Source organism: Echiichthys vipera (assembly GCF_963691815.1).
Source record: "Echiichthys vipera genome assembly, chromosome: 4".
Taxonomy (NCBI): Eukaryota; Metazoa; Chordata; class Actinopteri; order Perciformes; family Trachinidae; genus Echiichthys; species Echiichthys vipera.
In genome coordinates this window covers 27,386,345-27,406,810 of record NC_139829.1, presented here as the reverse complement: position 1 = coordinate 27,406,810, position 20,466 = coordinate 27,386,345, and the positions used below count along the sequence as shown (strand labels likewise).

Here is a 20,466-nt window from a genome sequence, read left to right as displayed (position 1 = left end):
ATCTTGAATACTGCTTTTCACTTGATTTTCCTATGTAATTTTTCTGAAGTATATGCTCTCTAGTAATAGTATAGTATAGTTTATTGATGTTTGTCATTATTTGGTGTAAAGTTCAATTTTACAGTTCAGAAAACGTGGCATAGTGCAAAACCTGAGAGAACATTCATGTTTCCTTAACCTGCCCATGTCCCAGCCTGTTGCCAAAATCAACCATTACATGAACCAATGAACCCTTCTGCCATTTAAACAAATTGAGTTTTCGCTTAACCCTTGAATATGTGCAACCCAACTGTTGCACTTTATTGAAAACAAATTTGGTAGCATACACGCTGGAAAAGAGATTTAAGTATGACAAACAGCTATTTTTGTCTCAATAGACTCAATGAAAATACATTTTGTAGATCGCCACCCACCCCCAAAAAAAACCCCAAAACAGTGGAGTAGTTTTCCCTTTTATTAAGTAGAATGAATAAACAGAGATCCCATGCCTTTTATATATCTATACCAAACCATAAATAAAAAAATACATCATCAATTTCAAATACATAAAAGACAGGACAAACAGCCATTGCTACTCTAGGTCTTTGGTTCAAAGTGCAGCATAATTTCAATCTGGCAGTGCAGATAAAACAGCATTATTTTGTACAGCAAGTTTGTAGCCTGATTTCTTTAAAGACTGGGAATAAAGAGCTCTGTGATAGTTATACCTATGCAAGGTAAATACACTGGTGTAACGCCCTGCTCTATATAATGGAAGTTCCTGAGAAAGTATACAGAGTGGGATTGAACTTTCAGAGCAGAGTGTCCAGCAGCCGCTGGTAGGTTTCTCTCTCCTGTTCCAGGCTGTGATGCTCTTCCATGTAGCGTTTTCCATTTCTCACCACTCTCTCTCTCAGCTCATGATCTAACAACAGCCTTTGAGATTGATGCACAAATTCCTGGCAGGGAAAAAAGCAAAACAAGTCACTTTAACTGCCAAATGCCACTTAATGCTCGCAACTGAAGCTCCCCGGAGATACGTTTTTCAAGCATAAAAGATAATCCAAGGCATGTGAACAGAACTCAGAAAAAAGCCTGCGTGCTGATTAGTAAATATTTCAAAAAAAAGTCTGTCCGTTGCCAAAGGCTGGAGTTATTTGTGGCTCCAGATTCAAACATGGCTGTCCAATAGACCTTTTCAGTCTATCCTAATTGCTGCCACCTCTTGTTTGTTTATAAAAGACGAACAAAGTGACTGCAACAGTGAAACAATGCTGCCACACCAGCTGTCACGGGGAGATGGGGAGGGGAAGATGAGGGTGAAAATGAGACAATTAGGAAATGAGTAATGGTGTCGTCGCTGAGCGTTGACTGAGAAGTGTTGTACCCACACAGCATCCAAAATCCCAATTGCTCATCTGTTGGCCCAGCAGACTGCAAGAGGCCTCCGACAAAATGAAGTGAAAGTGCCTTAAAGTGTTCCTGCAACATGGCAGCCAACATTCGCTGAAGCCCAGAGCCAATGGGCAAACAAAGTTTTAGCCACTGCCAGTCAGCAGGCCAATGCACTTTACTTCATTCAAGTGATGTGATTATGTCTGGAGAGGCTCTTGGTAGCAAACGGCTCTTCAGTATGGCCATATGAGAGCTATAAATCCTCAGCAACAGGATTAAAGCTCAATTTATGAGCAGCATACTTATGATCACTTCACTCTTAGTGCAAATTATAGAGTCAGGAAGAAAGTGCCATTTTTCTCTTTAAATCTTTCAAGTGCTCATGTGTTTGTTCCTTTTGACACATTTCTTGATACCTACACTCCTTGTGTAATTACTTTGAAAGCTTAAAGAAGCAGAAACACTGTCAATCACAAATAAGAGGGGATTTTAAAGCATGCTGAAAAAGTCTCAAGTGTGATCCACTGCAGGAAAACTTTTTGGATGAAAGACTAGCACTCGCTGCCCATCGGTCCTGGCTGAGCGCATGGTTTATCCAGTCCAAGTCTCTGCAACCATCTGTAAGAGCTTCCTCCTGGCAGCTGAGCTGAGCACAGCACACGTGACCCCACCCCCCTGGAGAGGACTTATCTCTGCCATTACAACAACATCACGCAAGAGTGTCGAGAGAACGCAGTCTTGACAGCTCCACGCTCAGGCCCTCCATCAGTTTGCCTTAACCTATGATTTTCTCCTTTTGCATCAAACTTCATTACATATCACACTGAAAAGCTCTCATGGGAGCTCCCCACTTTGCACTTCCCTGCTATATGTTGCATCACTACATGGTAATGTTGTATCTTTGCTCTGTCCCTGAAGGCTGCCCTTTTTGATTCTAATCTAAGCAGCAGGGGAAACATCAGCCCCTTTTGTTTTATTTTATCTCCTCAGATTGAACCAATGCTAAGAATTTAAAGTACAAAGTTTGACAAAATTATATACATTTTTCATTCTTAAAATTGCGAGAGTTTTAAAGGGAAAGTTCACACCAAAATCAAAAATAATTATTAATACCTGTATTGCTGTTTATCAATCTAGATTGATTTAGTGTGAGTTGTCCAGTGTTGGAGATATCAGCTGTAGGGATATCTTCCCTCTCTTAAAAATATATATATTATATATATAAATATATAATAGAACTAGATGGCACTTGGCTTGTTGTGCTCAAATCAATTTGGAAAAACTCAACAGCAATGTCTCTTTCCAGAAATAATGACCCAGTTAGTTTCATGTAGGAACTATTTTCTTTCTACCTAACTTCACCCACCAACCTCATGACCAGGATCATGATTTCCTGAGGAGACAATGCTGCTTGTTTTTCAGATATATATTTTTTGGCGCTTTGAGCACCACGAGCCGAGAACCATCTAGTTCCATTATATTCAAGAGAAGGCAGACATCTCTAGGGCCGAAATCTCCAACATTACAAAACAATCTAGATTGACAAATGCTCTACAGGAGAGATAAAAAATATATATATATATTTTGGGTTGAACGGTCCCTTTCAGCTAAATCTATGCTTGGAAAGAGGACATACATTTCTGCAGTCATCCTGAGACAGTGCTTCAGTACTACTTACAGTATTAGCATGCAGTACTTTTCTGGTCAGTTGAGGTCAGCTACAGTGTATATGCAGTATGTGCTCTCTGTGTTCCATCAACACAGTCAGCGTTAAAGCTTAATGGGGTTTAAATGCATGTGGTGACCTGGTCAGTGTTTGTCACAGTATATACCTGAGGAGACGAGTACAACAGGCCAGTGTGCTCATGCTGCACTACGGCTGCATTTCCTGGGATGTCCCTGGCCAACACAGGTACCCCGAGATCCATGGCCTATTAGAGCGGAGACATTAATTATTCAAAAGTCGCTGAGATTCAAAGCGTCAAAGACAAATTTACTCACTCATTTTTTCATTATTATGAAAAAGCACATTGGATGTTGTAATGACTTCACCAGGTTGTTGAGTGAAACATGCTAACATACTAATCAGACTTTAAGCCTACTGTGGATTGTCTTAACCGACTGGGTTTAAAAGAGAGTGGATTAAGTAAGTAAGTGGATTTGCAGGGTTTGTTCACTCAGGAATGGGAAGGTTGGAGTCAAGCAATTAATTTGGGTAACCGTCCCTGAAGTGGTCAGATAGCACTGTAGCTTAGGAACAAACAGTGAGATAAGAACTCCTGTAAATATTCACAATTTACATTTTTCAAGGTCTTTGTGTGGCAAGTTTTTTGTTTATACATTGATAAATAAACTTCTCATTACGGAAATATTATTGTGCACCACAATGCATGAGCTATACACAGACAACATTGTGTTTAGCAGCTGAAGTCAGGACATGCTATTGTCCAGTTACCCATGACCCCTTGAGATGTTTACCTCCAAAATGGCTGCTGACATGCCCTCTGAGACGGAGCTGTTAACCACGGCGAAGCACCTCTTCATGGCAGCATGAAGCTCCTGTTGGCTCCTCTCCTGGGCCAAGAAGACCCCTGCTGTTCTGCAGAGTGTCAAAGCTAGTTCTGCGTGACTCAGGGCTAACAGAGGCGTGAATGATGCTAAAGAGCAGTGACAAGCTCAGGACAGGAAACTCAGTTTCACGGTGTGTGACGTGCACAAAGAGTCCAGGTAAAGCCCTAACCAGAGAGGGCGGCTTTCTGCCGCAAAGAGTTTTGTTGAGGTGGCTCTCGGCGAAACTGAAAGATCAGCCGAGACTTGAGAGTGGGAGGATGGATAAAATAAAAGAGAGGATGTTGGCGCCCCCCTCAGATTTTTATTCTATTTGTCAAGATTAATGTTAGCTACACATGCATTGATATTCCCACATGAGCTAATTGGAAGGATGGAAGGACAAACAGTCAAACAAATTCCACACAGCAGAAAAGTCTTGGCAATTACACTGTCAAACCTCGTGTTTCCTTTTATGAGATGTGTAACGGGTAAAGAAATGAAAACAACAAAGAAGGCTTACCTTTTTACAACAGCTTCTACTTTGACAGTAAATACAGGATCGATCTAGGAAAGACAGAAACATTACAAAGACAAGTGAAACCTGAAAGGATAGCAGCGATGACTTAATCTAAAGGATGAAATAAACAATGACACAATTAATCATTTCTATCATGAGCAAATCATTCTCTGAAAATCCTGTATTTTCAGAGATTGGGGTCAGGGTGAGGTGGGTGGCCAATCTGATTAATTGCAATGTGGGATTTGCTTGCATTAGTATGCCCGCAGAAAAGTCAAAGCATAGCAATTTAGGTCAAAGATGCTGCCAAGCAAGCTGCTACTTTTTTTTTTCTCTTTCATGTTATAGCTCATGGCATTTCTAAATGGAATCTGCTTTTAAAGCATGTGTGCATTAAAAATCAAAGAATCTGAGAACGTTTTTGTATCCTGGTGTAATCTGGGATTTAGCAGTCATTGTACAAGCAGCAGGGGATAGATCCCCATAAAGGCTGTATTGACAAACACAAATAATTTAAGCACTGAACTGATTCTGTTATGATGCACGGTGAATCAAAAGGAAGCAGAGGGGAAGGCCGTGACCAGTCAGAAGGAGAAGGCAGACGCTATATCAAAGTTTAAATTCTTCATAGTTAATCTATCATACCTTACCTGTTTTGTCATGACGGCAATGCTGTTTTGTACTTTGCCACATATTTACTTGTTTTTAAGAAAAGAGTATTTGGTGCAAAAGCCTACTAACGTCCCAAGATGTAAAGTTACATTTTTTAGAATAATCTTTAGATTTGTTATGTTCAATTCTAATAATACAGATTATGCTGCACGCCGTGGTGCTTAAAAAAGCCCAGTTACAGAGGAGTAAGATGTGTCATCGCTGACAAACTGACCTGAATTTTCCTCTTAATGACAGATGCTGTGCAGCCAGAGCGCTTATTACTTGAATGAAGTAGCTGCGGGTTTATAGGACATCATGACAGCCTGAGCAAAGAATGTCTCATTCTCACGTCCGTTTTTTAGAATATTTACGGTCACTTCATTAAATCTATTCAATAATCTTTTTAACCAGGGGAGGAATGCCATAATTATTCAGGGGAAAACTGGCCGTCATACAAATACATGTTTATTATTAAGAAAAAATATATGGCTTTCCATTTCTCAGATGAACAAACAAACAAACACTTTCCCTGTGATTCAGTGGTGTCGAGATGAATCACACGTCTGTGCTTCCAATGAATCATTTCAACAAACAACAACAAAGCATAACGGAGCAAGAAGCGGCAGTCAGACTGTGTGTAAGCCCTAGGCTGTGTCTAATTGAGTTGTTGTGGAGCAAATCTAAAGCAGAACATACCTTTTGCCTGACATCACTGTTAGAATGAAAGAACAGACACTAAAATACGGTACATCATATCAAAGCAAGTCAGCAGGAGAGAGGATGAAGACAAACATACAGACAGATCAATGAGTGAGAGACTGAATATGAAATGGAGGGGGGGAAATGTACAGTAGTAAGAGCACTAAGCTGCCGCTGTTGGCCTGAATATAATTTGACTCTAACATAAAGGTGCAATCAGTAAAAAAACAAACAAAAAACTTTTACAGTAAATGTATAAAGCTCCCTGCTCTGATTTGACTGCCTGGCTGACTGCGTGATTTACAAATATCGTAAATCATGGGATGCTGTCAGAGTCAAATTGCTTTTTTTTGATATACTTGACACCACGTCGCTTTATATGTGCAGTTAATGTCCTCAGGAATGATACACAGGACACAAGCATCATGCCGTGTGACAGGGCGACAAACTGCTTTGGTTGTAATTTATACCAGCGCATGTCCATATTAATGCCCATCCCTAGGTTTTTACAGGTCATGAGTCAAAGGCAAGTGCAGTCAATGCATCAGTTTGTCAAGCAGTCAGCCAGTTGGACACAAAAAGAAACCGGACCACTACGTCAGCTGACCATCGTCCCTGTTCACAAAAGATTGCCATTTCCTCTCAGCGATGTCCGTTAATTCCAGCTAAACAGCTAAAGCCAATATCTCTGCTACATCCAATTAGAGGCCACTTGAATTGAACGTTTCTATGCCCAAAGAGTCAGGGTACAGAGGGAGACACATGGAATGGTATAATGATTGTACACTCACCTTTGGCCCAATAATGACCAACACATTCAGCGGATTCTCACAATGCCACTCTGAAAAAACACAAAATAAAAGTGGTCATGAAAAACAGAAACACAAAGAAAAAATAAGCAACAGTAGTAAAGCTGCGTTTGCATAAAATGTATTTAAGCTTACTAGTGACCACATGTTTGGATGTGGATAGAACAATAACATTGCAATAATTGCAATGTGAAAATCCACACACATCTAGTTCTCCTATTTGGCTAAAACATCAATATACAATGTTGTTGAACTGTGTGCTATGATTGTCACATACAGTAAAAGAGTTTGACCCACTGATGTTTCTAATCAGTGGCAATTCTGACAGCTGAATATATGAGATACATATAAGATATATAATATAGTCATCATAAAAAGAAACAGCAGAAAGGCAAGACTCGACAAGATGAATATCTTTGTGGGGCCAACATGAGCTGTAAGGAGAATCTCATTGCACGTTCACATTCATTTTTTAATTCTCTGAAACTCAACCGCTGAGATCTAACTTCATTCCTAATTAATGAAGACATAGCCTCTACCACAGGCTACTACAGAAATGCAGTCAGAAGGGCTTTGCAATTTTGTGGTTTACATGACATTAAAGGGATATTTTAAAGTGGGGTTTTGGAGAAGGAAACATGAGTAGTACTGACACAGACTGCTATAAAGTATATGTATGTATGACATATTTAGAATGTTTGCATGTTCTCCCCGTGTCTGTGTGGGTTTTCTCCGGGTTCTCTGGTTTCCTCCCACAGTCCAAAGACATGCACGTGTTAGGTTAATTGAGGATTATAAATTGTCCGTAGGTGTGAATATGAGTGTGAATGGTCATCTATCTCTGTTTGTCTCTATGTACACTGCAAAAGACTGGCTTCCTGTCCAGGGTGTACCCAGCCTTACGCAGCTGGGATCGGCTCCAGCACCCCCCTGATAAGGACAAGTGGTTGAAGATGGATGGATGGATGGATCTATTTAGAATATTTTAACTGCTTTATCTTGCCATCAGACAGCCCTTTCTATCATCTATGCTCCCTTCAAAGGCACCAGACTCCCTTGACCAATACAGTCATTTAACCCCACAGAACACAGGAGTCGGTCTATTGGTCTATTGGGATGGGTTACTTTGATTTTGCTACTGGGGTCTGTTGGCTTTGAAGAGCATAGATAATAGCTTCGGTTCCCCGCCAGAAAGGGCTGTCTGATGTTAAGGTAAAGCGAGGAAAATATTTCAAATATATAAATGGCTAAAGTAGGTTTTGCTGCTGCCCGCATGCACAGCACATTGTTTAGCTTCCGGCAAGTGCTCCTCTCTGCTTTTCCAAATTGGGGGCGTGCTGATGGCCATCGACTGTAGATAATACACTCTCTCCTCGTTCAACCCCACTTCAAAATCCACAATATCCCTTTAAGGTTGAACATGCTGAAAACATGCCGGCAAGAAACACCACCCCTCTTTTAGCCTGGCTACTTGCTATATTACTGGATGTGTTTGTCTACCTCTACATATACAAAACAGATGGTAAACAGAATGAATTATCTGGTATACCGGAAAAAAACTCCACCAAATAGAGGGGGTCCTTGACTCTTCTGAGACCACAGACCAACATGAAGACACGCAGCTCGTCCACATGTTCGCTGCTTACACCTGGAGAGATGCCAGACACACAGATATACAGCACCACAATATCAAAACACTGCATAATGAACATCCCGAGTACATCAGCAGATAATGAAAGCAATAAATCACCCAAGGTCATGAGGAAAAATAAGACAGCAGTGACTAATGTGCTCGCACAATTCTCTGATCAGAGTTGTAACACTCAGTGGGGACATAGACTGATGAAACCATAGGAAGGTTGCAGCCTAATCAGTGTGTAATACAGCATCATAACTACAGAGTGACAATGTTCGGGTGACAATTTGCTCACTGAACAGCCCTCTATTAAAATTAGCTAACCCAACATCACGCTAACAACATCAAACGTTTTGAGAGCCTTGCTTTAATTGAGAGGCTGTGCCACTAAATCGCCTCCTTTCCCCAGATCATCCAACTTTCAGGATCAATCCAGAGATTAGTCAGAAAACTGGCAGGCATACAGCAGTGCTCACTGCCAAGAGCTGTTCTGCACCTGACCTTCCAAATACAACAGCTACAAGTCCTGACCTTAACAACAAAGCCCTGTACCACCGCGATGGCAGCACACACTATACTGACATCTCTGACCTCTCTCACCAATTAGGAAACCGGAACTTCTATTATTTATTGGTGCAATAATGTGATAAATAATTTGACATATATACATAGAAAGATACAAAGAAAAAGATATACATAATGGACAGACATGAACATGAAGCAGTTACGATGTAATGATAACTGTCCAAGCGTAGAAATGATTTGCTTGGATGTTTGGATGAGAAACAGTGATAGGTATCTATGTTTAGTGATCCAGAACAGGTTGGTATGCGGAGTAAGGAGTAGGCTGTATGATGTACGGCACATAGAATGAAAACGACATGGTGTTAAGGTTATAGTGAAAATAAATATAACGGCAATTTAAATCTAATAATATGACTTTATCATTTTCATCATTATATACTATACAATTTAATATAATAATAACTATTATAATAATAAATTACAGCAAAGAGGAGCGAGGTCTGACAGGGCCATCGGAGAGGCAAGCGGAAGGTTGAGAGCAGAACTTGAACCTGTTTTAAATAGATAATTACTTACACATTTCCTCTATAAAATATTTAATAGTGAAGGTGGAGTGGAATTACCTTTACGGCCTAGTGACAGAGGGTAGCATCCTCACAATGGAAGTGCTAACATGCTGATCCCAACCAAGTGTTTGTGGTTTGGAGACAGAAAACTTACAACCCAAAAAAATATAATCAAGGATATTTTATTAACATGGACGGAAGCATCTTGTTTATCAGACTCATGTTCACGCTGAGCCGAATCAATCCTGAAATTTCCAGCACTTCAAACTGTGATACAAATGCTGTTCTTTTGCTAACATGCTGTTGTTTAGCAGGTATGTTTACCATGTTCAACATCTTAGTTTGGTGTGTTAGCATGCTATGGTTTGTGATTTGGCACCCAACACTACTACTACTAAGGCTGATGGGAATGTCTTTAGCTTTGCAGCTATTTAGTCAAAATTGAATAGCCCCTCAAGGGACTAATAAAGGTTGCTTTATTTTGTTCTTCTTTTAACCACAGTTAAATGAAATCTTGACCTGATGATGGCCACAGATGAAAAGTTAAGTAATCACCAAAGGAATTAGGATACATCGTCTGGGAAACAAATGTCTGTACAAAACGTTGTGCCAATTAGTCCAGTGGATTCATTTGTTTTGAAAATTTTGACCTGTTGTTGAGACGAGAGGAAAAGTCCGGGGATCATCATAGTCAGTACAGTATGTTTGATCCTCTGGGGGACCATGAATATCTGTAAAACATAATGCATCCAACAGTTTGGTAGATTGCCAAGTGGTATATAAACCTCATGTGAGGATATTTGATCAGTTTTATAGCTGTCATGCATAGTTTCTTTGTTTCATGGAAGTGAGATTGGTGTAAATGCAACACCTAAAAGGTTGAGGTTTGCTGGCTGAAAAAACACTTTTATTTATACCAAAACAAGCAGATGTAAAATGTTTTTTGAACTGTAGAGGGTTAATAGATGTTTAATCCATTACCTTTTATGCTCGACAATGACCCAAAAGGATTCTTTATAAATGTTGAAGTGGTACTGCTAGCACTGTTGAATCCAAATTGAGGCGAAGTAAGCATAAGCATTTGGAAAGTAGTCTGTAACAAACCAAGAAATAAAGCCTTTCAGGAATAATACAACAGACAGACACAAGCACGTGCTTAAGAGACAGCGACAGTGGAGTGAAATCCCCTTCTGCCAGTAAGTCCCGATCAGGAGGCTGAGGCAGCTCTTTTAATGCTATTAAGGAGCATCTTAAAATGACAGCGTAGAATCTGGGCATTGACCCTGATCCTAGAAACCGATTGTCAAAAAAAGCTCTTCATCTTTGAACTTCCTCACATTGATTCTCAGGATGAGAAAGCACGTCAACTGAGGGGAAACAAACATGTCACTACCTCGAGACAAAGTGCAGAGAAATAATGAAGGGTAGCTGAATTCATACCAGAGCACAGATGTGTCAAAATGAGCATGAAATTCAAAGACATAATAATAATAAAAAAAGGTCCCTATTGGATCCTAGACGCAATTCATCTTTCCTCTGGGGAGAAGAGACAAAATTGTACAAATCATCTGCAGTGCCAGCAGCACTCTTTTCTCTCTCCTTGCAGTTCTGTGTTCTACACAAAAGACATTTTTGTTAGTTTGCCTTTGAATTCAGAAGGGCATTCTGAACAATCCCCCAATGCTTTGATCAGTACGTGTGCATGTGTGTGTGTGTGAATGAATGTGGGAGCACATATCTACCTGAACAGCTCCTATTAATCTGTTGAGTGGCACAGAGTGATACAGAGAATGGATACTACAGGGAATAATGATAAAACAAGAGGAAATCACATATACTAACAAAACTACACAGGTGACCCATATTTACCTAATAAAGATGAATGATAATCAACAATTTCACTGTATATGCGAGGTTTTCAGATATTTAAAGAACTTTCTGTTAAGTCACTATCACCAAATGAGGTCACAACAGTGATTGAGCCTATGGCCGCTTGATGAAAATATCACAGTATTTATACATTTGGAGTATTACAAACTAGATGTCTGTGGTGATGCTTCTGAAATAAATGCAATATTAAGTTACTTCTAATGCAAACTGAACATTTCCCACTGCTGAAGCTTCAAATTAAAAGCTGGTGAAGCACAAGTTGCTTAGTATGAAGTAGTCACAGGAAATGCAATGAGTTTGTCAGTGAGCTTGACAACCACTGCCATTGTTAATCCAAAATGTGTCTACAAAACAAGACAGCGGTCATTTTCGGCAATTTGACGGCGGATCAGTGTGAAATATTGCAGGGTTAATGGAAAGAGGAGCCACAGCGAGCTGTTAGATGAAGAGCTGCAGGCGACAGAATGCACACCTCTTAACTTTTCATTACCATGTTGCATGCAGTTGATGAAAAAAATAATGCTGAGTGGCAGAAAAAAATGTTCATAACTATTAGTGAATACAATTCGGTGACATTGTGATTCACAATTACTCTCTGAAATATTGACAGTATCATCTGTTTCCCATTTGGCTCTCTGACAGACGCCCTGAAGGCTCACTTATCTCTCGTTGTGGTGGAAGTTAGAGCAACGAGACGCGTTAAAGGTTTCATGACACCATCGGCAGCCAACGGAAGGACATGACCCGTGTCGCTGACTGAAACTACGGATTCAGTTACAGATTCTACATACATTCAGTAGGTTTAGTCGTTTCAGGAATTTAATGAGGAAATGTTATATATTATACCTTTAAACAAAAGACACAAACAACCAATACAGATCGCAATGAACAGTGTGCCTGTGAAAAGTTAAGGGTGAGCCAAGTTGTGGGAAAACATATTTTTTTGGCATCTATGTCAGTGATGTATTTTTGATAGCCACACATTTAACTATTGTTTTGTCTCAATAATAAACAGTCCGATAACTCATCATGCTATTACGACCAAGGAACATGAGGCCACTTTCAAGCAAGACATGCCCCCGTGGCACAAAGACTGTTCCCTAACCCTGCACCCACACTATAAGATGACGATAGGCATTAAATGTGATTTCTAGCCTTCACTCATCCTTACATTTTTTTAATTAAATTGATTGAATTTGTACAAAGACTTCAGCAAAGCTTCCTGTGTATATTATTCAATAATCACGCTATCCCTTGATGATCAAGTAGCTGGACAAGGTAACAACAGACCCCCTACTTGTTTTCTCTCATCCTTCAGTGATTCAAAGCCTTGCTGCTCACTCGACTGTGCAGTTCTTCATGTATGCCCCTACCTCACAAGGCACACAGCAGGGGCCACACACAACATACACAGAGGGACTTTCATGGACCGACAGCTGCTGGATCCCAGTGCTGTAGTCTGTGCCTTTGGAGGGTGACCCCCAAAAGATAACTCAGACACTCATACGTGTGTCTTCAGTCAGCTTGTTTGTTCACTGACGGAGGTTTGTTTTCAAAAGTATGCCACTGCAACACAGGGCAAGAAAATATATTTATTCAAAACACTCAAACCTCCACACACCTTCATTGAACAGCACAACAGACTCTAGATTTTACTCTTAGTAATGATTCAATTAAGTCACACAAGAATACAGATTGTGACAAGTCAGTTCTGTCAGACTGCATTGTTACGTTTGAGTAAAACTAAAACATGATGAAACGGATTGTTGAAGGTGACAAAGTGTTCAAAAGAAGGACATGGAATACCTGATCTTTAAGACAACAGGAAGCCAACACCACCTAAGAGGACATTTACAACAACAACTAAGTATAGACTGCAGGAACACAAGAAAAAATCTAGAGCACGTGTTGTCTTGTCACTGTGCAAAAACAACTGTGGAAACGAAAAACCAAAATTGTTCTCATCGATTTTAAACTCATCCGAACCACATCAACAAAAAATCAACACAATCAGGCAGCATGCACAAAACTGGACCAATGTTTACAGCTCTAAAAGCAACCATGAGCCACATTAAAGTGCTTTCATCACTGAGGAAACGCCTTTTTCAGACATAACAAATGGAGAAGTGACTGTGCGCAATTAGTATTACTTGTGAAACGTGGTGACAAATGGCCCCGAACCAGAGAGCTATTCATCAACTGTTCCTCTCCATACTCAACGCTGCTCTCTATGTGCACTAATGTACCTGGGATGGACATCACCTTACAATGTCCAATTTAAAATCCGGGCTGTTTGTGTTGGGGATGCTCGGAGTAACAGTGCATATTATTAACCGAGCTATTCAATTGGGAATTGGAAGACTGGATGAGAAAAGGGAATTCTGCTACAAACTCTGGCCTCCCTGACCACCAGAGTGATGCATCTATCATGGCAGTAAGTAAATGTAGAGTATGTTCTCTGATTGGTACTTTTCAGGCTGTATCCCTGTTCATGCTCCCAGTGGTAGCTCCACTGCACTACACTAGACAAATAGTGGCGAAAAGGATGGAAGGATGCAGTTTAGAATACGGCAGAGGGCTTTTATGTACACAACATCAATAAGACAAATTTTACAAGAGAGCTTACATTTAAGTACCTTTACATTTTATTGCATTGAACACTGTATCATGCAATTGTCCTACTAATGTTTAGTGGACACAACTATCCTGGCTATAGCCTTAGTATAATATAGCCACGGTGAGCCACGACTGTCGGCTAAGTTTTAATGCTTAGACCAGACTGACTCAGTGTGTGACCAAAATGTTATTTGCCAGTAACAAGTTGTTGGAAAAGAGCACAAAAATATCAAGCTAAAATACAGCAAATTCAAAGCATGTATGTATATATGTATCACAATCATTTAAAGGTTATGTTTCAGCCCTGGTATAAAGGGTGAGTACAGCAACCAAGTTTTATTTGCTTATTCTGGATGATCCGCAGATCTCCCCTTAGAATGGCTTTCATAGGGAAATATGTTGTACTACAACAAATCGGAGAAACACAGTGCGGCCTGTGGATGATATCACATTAGACAACAGCTAGAATTAAAGCTGAAGTTGGTAACTTCCTGTAAAGAACACATTTTTATTTTTGCTGAAATAGTTACTATACTACTCCGACAGTGGCAGGTCTGTGAAAAACGATCTATGAAAAAGTAATGTGCCTATCTCCGTCTGCTCCTTTTGTCATCTGCTACATCCACTGTGCTTAACCGACAAGCAATCACAGCTGAGGAATCACTGACTCAGCATCAATGACTACTCATGACCTCCGGTCAAACTCTCTAACTTGACAGTGCTGATCAAATAAGAATCAGTTTGCATATTTCTTGCATTAAGTACTCGACTTGGTCACCATCTTTCTCATTTTACAGCTAAACCATACACTTAAATATATTTCTGAAATTACTTTATGCAAGAAATAGGAAATAAAGTAACAGAATATTGATTCATATTTGAGCAGCTGCGTAGTTTCACTATTTGAGAGCAGTCATTGACGCTGCTTCAGAGAGTCCTCAACTCTGAGTGGTTATTTTTCTTCTGGTGTGGTTGAAACTAGCAGATGCCATTAGGAGCACACAGAGAGGGCTCTTGGAGCAGACTGGAAAGAAAAATGGAGGTAGAGAAACATTACTTTTGTAAAGATCATCCTTCTCATTGTGCTGCCCGAATATATACTGACAGTTTCAGCTACTATGAAAAAGAAAAAAACATTTTTTACATAGAAAGTTAAAGACTTCAGCTTTAAAGCAGTAAGGTTACCTGAGCTCCTCAAAAATTCAGTCCAGCAGAATTTTTCACTCACTTCCGTCTGGATACCTTTAAAATAACATGGACAAATACAAGGAACAGGGTACTTGTTAAAGCTTTAACTGTACATCAATACTAATAACCATTATGCAAAAAAAAATCAATGTGTATTTTTAGTTAAAATATGAATAAGTAATTAGATGAAAAAAGTTAAATAATTGTTTTTCTGATCCTGAACTTTGTTTTTATTATGTGACACATCCAATGTTCTTTACAACCCTTATTTATATTACACACAGTGTTTGTATAAAACAATATATTAAACATAATACAATGTTTAATATACAATAACATAATAGTTTTAATGTATTTAAAAACTGTTTTGTGGCACATGTCAAAGGTACTGTGATAGTGATCACACTACTATAAAATAAGCTTTTGCTGGTCAGGGCTTAGCCATGCATCTGGCCCAGGGCTCTGCTCTAATCTATGAAGGTACACTATTTGCCAAACAAGGCTACTGGTGGGAAACAACATGGAAGAGTGATTTGGGCTGTCCTACATGGCACGGTGGCCAATGGCAATAACAAATACAACTCTGTGCTGCAGACAGCATAATAATGGAGAAAAAAGCTGATTAATGCAACACTTCAATGGCCAGTCAGGGATGCACAGCATCAAGCAGGGATATTCACCCTGCAGAGCTTACATTCACCCTGCAGAGCTTACCTTGGGGCTGGACATAGATTTTACTGCTCTGGGACAGCTTCAAGGAAAGAAAAAAATAATTGGAAAATTTTGGTTAGAACACATACCAAAACATAAATAAGCGTTCTTAATTAATCTGCAATTATTGGTTGTTTTTGTTTATACAAATTACATTTGATTAATTAATAACAGTGCTTGTTTCCCTTTCTGTCACACAATAGAAACAGACAATTATCGCTTGTTTTGCTCCACGTATATTTAATCAAAATCCAAACTTTAAAAGAGAGTCAGGAAGGCAGTTGCTAAGATAATGGGGATGCTAGCAAATAAATCAGAGGGGATGGAAAGGAAATTGACTGGATGTTATCACATGAGATTCATCCCCTATGTGTGTTTTCTGTCACAATAAAAAAGTACGCCGATGCCTCTCAGTGCCTGTCCTGTCTGCCTGCCGTTAGCACTAAATGGCAAAGATAAAGCATGCCACTCGCCTCAATCTGCAACCTATGGCTGGAATCTAATCGGAAAATAAGACATGATAATGTTGTTTTGATGCCAAAACTATTACATGGCGGGGCAGGATATTGCGTTTGTGTAGTAAGAGCCTGTCTGCTGTATTGAAGCAGTTTACTGTCTGTTGTGCAATACAGGGGTCAATCCTTTGTTAATGATGAAATAGTTTCCAGATGTTTGTGTATGCGTCTGTGCAATAAGAAACATAATGATTAACCACAAATTAGGCACATACAGTATAGACATTCTTAGTAAAACTTGTATGCCACAAGGGACAGACTTGCCCATGCAATCATCAATGCTTATATAGATATAACTACTGTAGTTGGTCTATTAAAATAGTCTAATCATACCAAAATGAACTTTGCCTCTTCTTTCAGTTTGTCCGTGAAAGCAACTGCAAACCTGATAAAACAACAACAACAAAACAAACATAATTATGAGCCTCTTAAAAAAACATTTCAGTAAAACCAGAACTTTCATTACTGTCAGTAAATTTTAGCCCTTTACAAGCGAAGACAATTTTGACAACAATAGAGGAAAAAGCAGTTGTAACAGCGGTAAAACCAAAAAGTCTCCAGGTTAAGGCTGAATATGTGAGAGCAGCAAAACTGCTTGTGGTCTGGAGGCAAAGGATTTAAGGATGAATACACCAAGAATACAAAGAGGAAAACAAAGGGAATGTAGAGCAAAGAACAGTGGGGAGATAATAATTTGCGCGTGTGAGCGTGCATTATTAAATGGGCCAACGGGCTCAAAGTGGTGACTGAATTTCATGATCAAGGTTTTTGTGAGAAGGCACAAGCAGCGGGAGGTGTGTGGATTCAGATGTTTGAAGTCATGAGACCTGGATCTCCCCAGTTCTCCCAGAAGGCAATTATCCCCTTAGATTTACTAGATGGATGCCCTACCATCTATTTTCATCATAATCACGGTCTGATCAGGGCACAGGACAGGATATTGATAAGCCTTTGTGTACATTATATTTTCAAAGTTAAACTAGGGAAGAAGAGAACACACAACCTGCGCAGCTGGGGGTGGCTTGCAGTGTTCAGTCTCATCCTTTGATGCCAGTACTCAAGGCACTTGGGGATCTTGTGGGGATCCAGTCCCCCCCCCCCCCCAAAGAAAAAACTGATACCCTGTTCAATTAAAATACTTTGCAACAATTCAAGTAATGGTGAAATCTGTCTTTAATATATTGCATTACATAGGTAGGGATATGCAGGGACTTGTGGCAATATCTAATACATTCCCACTGGTCGCAAATGTGATCACTTTGGTTTTTGGCTGATGAAGCAATATAGGAGATTTGTTATTCTGACTGAAGATCACATGGTGAATGACGGTAGAGGTTGTGTAGATGTCATATAAACAACTTCAGTAAAGAGGTGTGAATGGTCTCATCGACTGGATGGCAATGGGGGATGGTGACTTCTGCATCAAACTTCTATAAAAGCAGTAAACAAGTAAAACATGTTGTGATACATTAATCGCATATTTGGTTTTAATCATCAATCAAGTGTATATTAGTGATAAATTAAAGGGATAGTTTGGATTTATGGAAGTGGCGTTGTATGAAGTGCTTATCCATATTTAGTAGATGACAATCGGCATGCCCCCAGTTTGCAGAAGCAGGCAGGAGTACACTTAGGGCGCACTCACACTGTCCATCCGTATCGTGCCCAAGCACGTTTCACAGCTAAAGCCTAGTTTGTTTGACCAGCGTGAGCACGGCCCGTTTGGGAGAGGTGGGCTTTTGTAAAGCCACTTTGCACAGGTACGAGCACGAGCGTGCGCACGTGTACGAGCACGAGGTCTACGGCGGTTCTGACGTCATTTTATGCGCGCCTGTTCGGACATAGAAAAAAGAACGACGGACCAAGCGCAGAAATTTAAAGCAATGGCGGCGAAAGGTGGAGTGTTTACTGCAGATTTGGTCAGATGAAAATATTCAAAAAGAGTTGGACAAGATGCACAAACACTCTGAGGTCGATGAGAATTCGTAAACAAAGTGACGCATCACGATGACGTCAATCAACGCGTGTGACGTGTTACGGCGTAATGACGTATAGGCAAGCAAGAAGCATTCACCGCGAGGCCCAGGCAGTGTGAATAGAAACGGGCCTGGGCCGCGGGGGAGAGGGGGGGGGGACAACTACCCTAAATCATGAGGCATGGTACGGATGGACAGTGTGAGTGCGCCCTTAAACTAAAATAGATTTTTTTGCATGAATTTTTAGGTGTCTCAAATACATTAAGCTGCTGCCCCCGTCCACAGCAGAACATTGCTTAGCTCACGTGCATCTCCTCCTGCCTGCTTCTTCAAACTGGGGTTGGCTAACCACCATCTTATCCCTCTCCTTAAATCTAAACTATCCCTTTAAGATGACTGTACGACCACTTTAAAAAAAAACAAAATTTCACAACAAGTTGTTTAAACAGACTCAAAAGATAACATGTCACATGGCATGTTATTAGCTTTGCTTTTCCTGCTGCTATTAGATGTTAAAGACTATCATAATTATACACTCAAAAATCCTAGGGTAGTTCAAAAAATAGTGGTTATTAGCATCTGAATATCAAAATACACCCAACACCCTAATAAACCGATGGGACAGAAATCACATTCTTCATTATGTATAGTTATTATGCAACCTGTTACTGTAGATCTCCACAGATAGAACACCACATATTTTCACAAACTTTTCCAAACACAGTTACGAAAAGGTGTACTTTCTGTGTGAATGTGTTGAGTCAATGAGTAAAATGAATGCACTTATTTTGGAGCTATATGGAATCAAATAGGTTATAATAGTAGGTTGCGGCAACATCACCTGGCTTTGAGTAGCACCTGCTCCATAACCACACGCTTCTGTTCAACTTTCACATCTTCATTTATATCTGTTCCGCCAAAGATAACGCCAAAGGGTACTTGGATGTCTGGTGTAAAGGTTAGACATAAAACAGAAAGGTCCTGACATTTGTGGGTGAGGTAGCAGTATACTCCTAGGTGTCTAATATTTTGTTGACAAACACAAATGACTTAAGGTATGGAGATAAGCCAATACATCATAGAACAGCACGGATGTTTACCTAAGAGAAGTCTGCCTGCTCTGAACAGATGAATGGCCAGTGCACCTTCAAATGGAGGATTTCGAGATATTAGGTTTGCCACCTCAGCAGGAGACTGAAAGGCTGCTGCATCTCTGAGCTCACAAGTGTGTCCTGCTGATTCAATGTGGGACCTAGAATAAAAGAAACACACGACTAATGTCTGGCTTACGGAAAGGGATTATGGTTAAGTGAAGTTACAAACATTAAAACTAACTTTCAAAAAGCTTGGTTTTACTCATCATCTATAATCAATTTGTTGGTTTATTGCAGTCGTCTACCCACAGCTTCCTCTTCCTTAATCATGTTAAAGCTGAAATACTAAAGCCATTGTGGAGTAAGGGAGGTAGTTGAATCATGTTACAGATGTTTTACTAAAGCCACTGAACAGTAGACAGTTTTAATTTGACATAGATAAATACACTTATATTGCCTCAATGCAGCGTCACCAGAAATAACAATTAGCAACAGCTGTTGTAGATAGCTACACTTAAACGTGAATTACCTTATTCTCTCAGCTGTGGTGTGGTTCCCAGTTTTGGGGCTCAGGCAAGCAAGAAATAGTAATTTCATATTCACTTAAGGCTGGTCTGGCATATAGACATTAGTGAAAACCAGGAGGAATAATGCAGCAAGCAGAGCCTCTGTGTGCTATTTCGGTACCTCCGTTACACGGAACTCTTATCACATTTCCTGAATCCATGGCTGCAGGTTACACGTAGAGCACAGCTGAAACGCTAACGTTAGCTCATTATTAGTTGGCAGCGCACACACGCTTGAATGTTTACAAGTCCGTCTCCTATATGTTCCCCTGGAAACACATGACGGTAGCACATACTACACGGGCACTGTTGACCCATTTCAATAATTTTCTTTCGAGACTATCATTTAAGACCGAGTAAAACAACCTATCCAATACTCCTGTCTCTTGACACGTTTGTGAATGCCAGAATCAGCGATAACAAAAATATGTGGGGGGATAAAACAACAGGGAGCCACTTCCTTCTCTCGATGATGCGGAGACTGCGAAACCGGAACAGACTTCCAAATCACATGGATAAGGCTGCTCGCTTTACTTTACAAGGCGAGTCGGGTACATTCCACTTATAGGTCTCCAGAGCA

At 40.1% G+C, this 20,466-nt stretch overlaps 1 protein-coding gene across 2 annotated transcripts; it reads right to left on the bottom strand.

Moving 5' to 3' along the window:
* Nucleotides 1–16: 16 nt before the first annotated feature.
* On the bottom strand, nt 17–20,260 carry glt1d1 (glycosyltransferase 1 domain containing 1). Of its 2 annotated transcripts, XM_083912503.1 has the most exons (12): nt 19,850–20,260; nt 19,327–19,478; nt 19,068–19,173; nt 16,584–16,635; nt 15,739–15,775; nt 15,022–15,078; nt 8,153–8,251; nt 6,586–6,635; nt 4,445–4,488; nt 3,853–3,973; nt 3,207–3,305; nt 17–938 (listed from the first exon to the last, which is right to left on the bottom strand). In XM_083912503.1, exons 1-12 carry the CDS (start codon nt 19,915–19,917, stop codon nt 792–794), a joined length of 1,032 nt encoding a protein of 343 aa, XP_083768629.1. In that variant the 5' UTR covers nt 19,918–20,260; the 3' UTR covers nt 17–791. The 2 variants fall into 2 exon arrangements, with proteins under 2 accessions (XP_083768629.1, XP_083768630.1); XM_083912504.1 differs by lacking the exon at nt 8,153–8,251.
* Between the last annotated feature and the right edge of the window lie 206 nt (nt 20,261–20,466).